The sequence below is a fragment of the Ochlerotatus camptorhynchus genome, unplaced genomic scaffold (assembly GCF_037179485.1).
Source record: "Ochlerotatus camptorhynchus isolate MF236.1 unplaced genomic scaffold, CSIRO-AGI_Acam_v1.1 ptg000530l, whole genome shotgun sequence".
NCBI lineage: Eukaryota > Metazoa > Arthropoda > Insecta > Diptera > Culicidae > Ochlerotatus > Ochlerotatus camptorhynchus.
Genome location: NW_027041014.1, coordinates 5,402,050 through 5,409,669, shown reverse-complemented (window position 1 = coordinate 5,409,669; position 7,620 = coordinate 5,402,050). Strand labels below are relative to the sequence as shown.

Genomic DNA, 7,620 nt, shown 5'->3' with positions numbered 1-7,620 from the left:
TAAAACTTGTCAATTTTGCTTTCAGAAGGTCACAACCAGCGATTTTATGATCGCTGATTGCTCGCTCATCGCGTTGCTCATCGTTACAGCTAATCGGTATTGTGACCCTCCGAAAGCTAACGATTTTTAGTAAATTAATAGGAGTTTCCGGAGCTTCAGACAAGTTTACAAGAACATTTGAGCAGTACACAGAATGTTCAAGGTATTTTATATAATTCTAGAAAAACACTAATAGAATCTTTGGCAAATTAAAAAAGTCCTTGGAGCTTCAGTGAACTTGTGAAGCAGATGACGGAGCCTTGTTTATTTATTTATTTGGTTCTACATCAACAGACTGGTTTTAGTCCTAATGATGGATTAAGCAATACTAGGAAATACAAAATAGTCAAGAAGTAACAAGCTGCAAAGGCCGTGAAGTTCAACTTAATTCCTAATTCTTAAAAATATATCACGGACTCTCAGACGCAGCGTCTCGCGTGCCAAGTGAAAATCAAAGAAGAAAGCAAGACGATTGAAAACCCTTTGTAGCCCATTGATAGCACCATACGAACTATAGTTTGTACGACGAAAAGGTATCCTTAGCATTGCGTTGTTACGGAGTGCTCGTGGTTGAACGTTAACATCGATTTGTTGTAGAATAGAAGGACAATCGATTCTGCCCTGTAGAATGTATGCCACAAACAGCGCCCTTGTAGTATCACTTCGACTCCACAAAGGATCCAGGTGAATTAACTGGCATCGACTTTTGTAGCTTGGAAGGTGATGAGGCTCCCTCCAAGGCAATCTTCGAAGGGCAAACCAGATGAATTGTCGTTGAATAGACTCTACTATTTGTATACAGGGCAGCAGTATTCTAACACCGACCGGACGAGGGAGCAGTAAAGCGACTTCAAACAGTAGATGTCCGTGAAACTTTTAGCTATTCTGAAAATGAAGCCGAGCGTTCTGGATGCCTTGTCGATCACGTACGAGATATGCTGGCTGTATGTGAGTTGACAATCTAAGATGACTCTCAGATCCTTAATGTGATTACCCCGATGTACGTCAATGCCTTCTAGGATATAACTGAATGTAATTGGATGTTTCTTCCGTGAGAACGTGATTACTGAACATTTTGTTGGATTTACAACCAGTCGTGGACCGTCGAGGACGAAATTGACACAACAAATATCAACGGGCCGAGGTGGTTACCTTGCGGAATACCCGAAGTGGCAGGGAACGAAGGAGATCGGCAGTCGTCGATTGCAACATCCAACTGACGATCAGATAGATAGGATGCGAACCATCGTAGGAGACTGCCGTTTATACCGAGCCTATCCAGTTTGGCGATGGTGGCTGATAGGTCAGTGTAGATGACATATGTTTGCATATGGTCTGTCATACTGTCCGTCATGTACGAGGTGAGACACAGAAGGTTGGAAATAGTCGACCGCCCTGCCATGAAACCATGCTGGTCTTCGCTCAAGTGCTGCTTGAAGTGAGAGACTAATGGTTCCAAAACGACCAACTCGAACAGTTTAGATATGGCACACAACGATGTGATGCCGCGATAGTTGTCGATGTTTCTTTTGCATCCCTTCTTATGCACTGGAAACATCTCAGCTGATTTCCAGCAGGAAGGAATCACCCCACTGGAGAGGGACATTTCGACCAGAAGGCAGAGATGAGCCACCAGGCTATCGATGTGTTGCTTGAGAAAGACGGAAGGAACTCCGTCAGGTCCAGGCTTAAATGAAGACTTCAGTTACGAGCCGCCCTAGTTATCATAGCGAGGTCGATGTTGATAGCTGCCAAAGATTGACCAGACATTAGAACATTACTGGCTGCTAGAGAAACGTGCACGTCATGTAGGTTCTCATCCGAGAATATACTCGCAAACTTGGTTGAGAACAGACGGCAAATTTCCTGAGGGGATGAAGCTTCTTCGCCGTTCAGAACCATAGTCGATGGAAAGCCAGACTTCTTTCGTTGTTCATTCACATAATTCCAAAAAGTTTTCGGGTGAGATCGAAGCTTCCGTTGAACATCACGTTGATAACGCCGATAACATTGGCGGCTGGTTCGTTGATACGCATGATTGATCCTCGCATAATGGTCCTTGAATTGTAGGGTGTGGTACTTGGTGTATTTTCTTAGCGCGGCTCTTTTGGAATACTTTAACATACAGAGTTCACTTTTTTGCCAAGGATGATGATTACCTTGTTTAGGAACTTTTTTCGGAACGAGAGGGTTTGGGCAGCTGCATTGACATCGGCAGGGACGAGTATCTTGTGCCAGTCCAAATTCGAAAGAAGTTCCCCGATACTGTCGTGGTCAGCATTTCGGAAATCATAGGAGACCTCTAGGGGGTGTGGAATGACCTCAGGAATTTGGTTGCCTTCAAGTGCAATAACTTAAGGAGGATGGTGTGGAACAGCCATAGACAAATGCGGAGCAGTATCCTGAACGGTGACGAAGCAAAGGTCTAAGCTACGATTGTTCCCATTAACCACGTGGTTGATTTGCTTCAGAGTGGTGATACTGTAGTGATCCAAAAGGCAAACAGCTCCAGAGTGAAATGTAGAACGGTCGTGGTCTGAATACAGGAATCCACCGTAAGATGATCGCCAAGAAATTGCCGGTAGATTGAAGTCGTTGATGATTATCATCTCGTCATCAGCTGTAGCGATCTCCATTATAGCTCGAATAGACTGACTGTGGGATTCAATTAGCGTAGAGTCGCGAGTTCAATCCGGAGGAAAGTAAACTACACACAAAAACACTTCAAGATATTTGCGGAATTTTCGAAATGTTTTGGGAAGTCCTCTAAAACTGTCCAGAGGTTTTTTGTTGAAATCTTCGATACCGATCAGCTGGAGATCTTTTGAATAACTTTAGATATAACTGCTGTCTCGGAAAGAATATTTGGGAGAATGTTGAACGATTGCAGATCTTGAAAATAAAACCTCGATCAATCTGAAATAATTAAAAAATATGCAGATTTTTGCTGATCAATGCTAATACTTGATCAATCTAGAGTCCGCAAAAATATCCAGAAGACTTCGCTGAAATCATCGTTTGACACAAAATCTTTTGAATAATTCGACATCATTCTTCTGACTTGGGAGAATATCTGAAAGAAATCATTTCTGGCATAGTGGCTCCAGTGGTGTAGTGGAAAACGTATTTTTTTTTTTTAATCTTTATTTTAGAGATTTTTAGCCGAAGGCTAGTTGATCTCTTAGTCGAGAGTGTGAGGTCTCAGAAGGAGAAACTCCTACGGAGTTGTTGTACAAAATTGATTTCTTACGTTCAAACGTTTACAGTGGATTGATTCTTAATTGATTGACTAATACGGATGGGTACCATCATGAGGGCCGAGCGACTCGTCCTATGTGGTGGCCCTCCGGCTACTAAAGCTGTGAGGTACAGCCTTCCTGACTTTTCATATGGAACAGAGAAATTACAAATTAAAACACGTAACATTAATCTGAACAAAACGGCACCGTCACGAGGTCTAAAGAATATTAAGAGGGCGTCGGCAGCAGGCAAGTTATCTCCCAGGAGGTTCCGGGTGCTCGAAGTGAACCCGTAGATCTCCCTGAGATTTTCGAACTCGGGCAGACACAGAGGACGTGTTCGACGGTCACCGGAACCCCGCAGATCACGCAGTTCCTACGGAAGGGTCCTCCGTCGAAGTTGCAATATAGCCGGCAGTGTCCAGTCCTAAGCCTCGATAGGACTCTTTAATCCGGCAGATGCCGGAGGTCGGTCCACGCCTCCGTGCTTCCCTTGATCTTCCGGATGAAAGGTCCCCTGGTGCTAAACCACTGGTCGTTCCAAGCTTTCTGTAAGGTAGATTTGACCCATCACCTGACGTCTTGCAGCGGTACTTGTCCGTGAACCTGGAGCCAGATGGTCCAGATCCAGCGAAGTGAACCAGGATAAGGATTGGTTGATTCGCTGGTGATGTGGCCGCATGAAAAATTGCGGTTGCTTCTGCTGAGAAAACGGAGCATTTTGGCTGTGGTAGGCCGTTGCTAGCTAGTATACCACTTCCGGATACTTCGATGCCAACGTCCGATCTGGATCGGGAACCATCAGTGTACCGGTGTGTGTGTGTGTGATCGGCGTAGTCGGAACCAATTAGTTCTGCTACCAACCGACGCAGGGCCACGGAATTATCTCCTGCCTTGAATCGGTTCTTAATTCGGCGATCAACATTAATGCTGGAAGAGAGCCAACTCTTCTCTCCATGCCTGTGGATCCCAGCCACCTGGGGGAGGTCGACGTTGGCGATCGTACGAAAGATTCTATTTCCCTCGTCGAGGAGGAAGATCGTGTCGTTGCCAATTGTCTTGGCGACGAATCATGCGGCTTTGATGATGGTGGCATTCATGATGTGGTACCTGAACGGAAGGACCCCTGCTTCCACACAGGCTAAATCGGTGAGGGTGAAACGCAGGATGCCAGAGATGATCCGAATGCTGCTGTTGAAGGTCGGGCCTAGAATGTCCTCTTGTTTTTTTCGATGCTAGGCACGTTAGCTCGGTCCCATACAGCAGCCGGCTATCGATGATGGCGTGACACGAAAGCGGACTGCCGATTGTTGGATCGGTGGGTCTTCGAGATTGTTTTGATCAAATTGATCCGGCTTTTGCAATTCTTCTTGACCTCGTGGAAGTGAGGTACAAATGATAGCGTGCGGCCAATGAGCACACACAAGATGGCGGTTCCGCTGACTCTGCCGCGATGGATAGACGTGGCATCTCACGCTCTTCTTCGCCGAAAGCTGAAATTCTGCAGTTTCGGCCCATTTTGCGACAGCTGTAACCGCAGCTTGCGCTAGCTTCTTGGTCCGAACTGTGGTGGGCCCCGTTACAACGTCTGCATACACGAAAATGTGGATGTTCTTGGGTAGTTGGCTGAAGACGCCGTTAATGGCAATTAAGAAAAGTGTGTGACAGAGATCTCTGATCCCTGGGGGACCCCTGTTTCTTCAAGAAAGCAGCTGAATTTGGATCAGTTTCTGTAACGAGTGTTTTTCCGGCTCTCAACTTAATGTTCTAGTTATTACTTGAAAGCTTTATATGCCAACACCAATGCATGAATTTGTATATTTTGTGCCAAGCACAATGATACTCTATACCAAGGGAGAACGAGAAAATTTCCAACCCGAGCGATTTCCCAAACAAATCGATTAACGTACCCCATTATAGTCAAAATTCTAGTACAATACTATCCTTGTTTTGATTCGCTATGAAATTTTGACAGATAAAATGAGGGGTTCGAGGATTTTCCCATGTTTCGAGGGGTGCATCGATTAGCTTGGGACCGAAAAGAGTACCAGAGCTCAGCCAAAAAGGTGAGCACGTTTCTTCGGGACCTACTGGTCTTACCTCTATGGTAGTACCGTACCTCTACTGACTAGGCTGTCTGAGGCCCACATTACACACTTATAAATTATTACCGACTTCGGTAATTTCTTATCGAACCTTAAACAGCTGAATGTTCGGGAAAACTTTGACTGTTTCACTCAATTTTAATTTCAAAACACTGGCAGCCGTGTTTAAACAATCTTGAGTCTTGCAATTGTGGTAAAGTTTTCATTGTTTTGAAGCTTAAAAACTAATGAATTAAAATACCTGATTTTACCAAACAATTCAGCTGTTGAAAGTTCGGTAAAAATTACCAAAGGATGTGTCTAGTGGCCTGTTGCCAAAACTGACATCTTACTATACTGCTTAACAAAACAAACTATATTGAAACTGAAAATTATACCGTTTCGGCAACTGAAAACCGTATTTTCGACTGATAGCACCGAATTCTGCAAGAAACCTCTCTTGTAGCCCGGAACGAAACCGTTTCAGTCTGTCACAATCCGTCAAATTATGACAAATAGTCACCTTTCATCCCTTCCTTACTCTGTTGCCAAACAGTCCCTTCGATCCCGGTGACAACATCACATTGTTATTTACAACTACCTTCATGACTCACATGGCGCATGTGTGGTGAGTAACCTGAAGCCACCATCCGTCCATACTATGGCGAAGGTACCTGAGCGTAGTTATGCCATCGTGCCATCACATGCCACTCTCTGTTGCTCTCTTTTGCAATCGATACTCGAAGGCGCCTCAATTCCCAGTGAGTGTTTCTGATCATGCAGGAATTTTCCGTCCGGCTCTCTGTCTGGTCTGTCAATTTGCATTCATAGTGCAAATCTGAGGGTCGTCCATAAATGTAGTATTGCTGGAATTATTTTGTGTGCATGCATGGTTTCCTCCAAAATCTCCATTTCATTGCATCATCCATGGAACCCCCCTCTGTTGATTACAAATCCAATCAATCCCTTTTCCAGTAACCTCGCTCGCAAAAGAGAGCAACTCTCACGCCCCCATGCAAAATTATCCTTGTATTGCTCTCACTATCTGTCTCTTCTCATCATCCACCCCAAGGCACATACGATGAGCAAACAAATTGCACTTCATAGCGATTTTCCCGTTGAGTAAACGCTAGCTGTAAGAGCGCCTCAACCCCAAGTGCACGGAAGAAGTTTTCCCCTCCCGACGACGGACACCAAGCAAGCATTAGCAAGACAAACTGGCCCCAGCTAACAACGGAGAAAGAGAGCGGACGCGCGCGTGTGTGTGTATGTGCGTGTATGTGGTGCTGGTTGAAAAATCGACAGATTTTCCATCCTTCCGATTACAAATGTGCTAATTTTGCCCGTCGCGGATCGAAAATCGTACCCCAAAAGACTGCTAAGGCGCCTCCGGTGTGAAGATTTCGCGTTCACGTTCGCGTAGGAGTGAACCTCCCGATTCCGGTCCGGTTCCCGTGCAGCAGGATGGCCGACGCGGATTTCGAGGAATTTCGCCAAAACTTGGATAAGCTGCCGCCCTACAACAAGGCTCCAGCTCCTTTCTATTCGTGAGTACCCAGTAGTTTTTATTTTATTCTCCATTTCAACATCCGCCCACACTCGAAAAAGATTTCCCTGGTTATCACTTCAAGCTGGAAACGACGAATTCAATGCGGAAAGTGGTTCACGGGATCGATTCCATGGAATAATTTAGTGACATGCAGTGATGTATTTATGGGGCAGGATTAACCTTCAGAGCGAGTTTTTTGTTGGCCCTGTTTCGTGCACCTTTAATGACAAACGCACACTCATGAACTCGTGACGTAGTGATTCATGCTATTTTTATGCTGGTTCCCATCCGCACAGCTCCGGAAATCGGAAATAGTAATTACATTTACAAATAATCTCAAAACAGAAGGCGAAATGCTTGCTCATCTCGGTTGTAAACGTGGGATGTAGTGAGCAAATGGAAAACTTATGTTATTATGGAGGCAGGCAAAGCTCCCCTCCCCCTCTTAATCGCATAAATATCGAATGCTCATCGACGTTGACAGGCTGCGTGTACTTGACAGCTCTGTTTTTTTTTTCGTTGCCTTCCGTTTCAGCCTCTTGATAGCCTTATAAACATATAAAAGAGAAGACAGTAAAAACTATGTTCCACTTGCTATAAAAACTCAATCCAGAATAAGATGGTGTGCGATTGGAAAGTTCGAAATCAAAATGCATGAAGTGTTACCCTTTTTACGACACGGTTTCTCTCGATCCTCTGATGGCCAAAA

At 44.9% G+C, this 7,620-nt stretch overlaps 1 protein-coding gene across 1 annotated transcript in view; it reads left to right on the top strand.

The window, feature by feature from the left end:
* Nucleotides 1–6,575: 6,575 nt before the first annotated feature.
* The window catches only part of Aplip1 (JNK-interacting protein Aplip1), a 35,458-nt gene continuing 34,413 nt past the window's right edge, over nucleotides 6,576–7,620 (top strand). Inside the window, exon 1 of the mRNA XM_065236134.1 lies at nucleotides 6,576–6,909. Within this exon, the coding sequence (XP_065092206.1) occupies nucleotides 6,827–6,909 (83 nt within the window). The 5' untranslated portion in view covers nucleotides 6,576–6,826. The remainder of the gene's footprint in view (nucleotides 6,910–7,620) is intronic.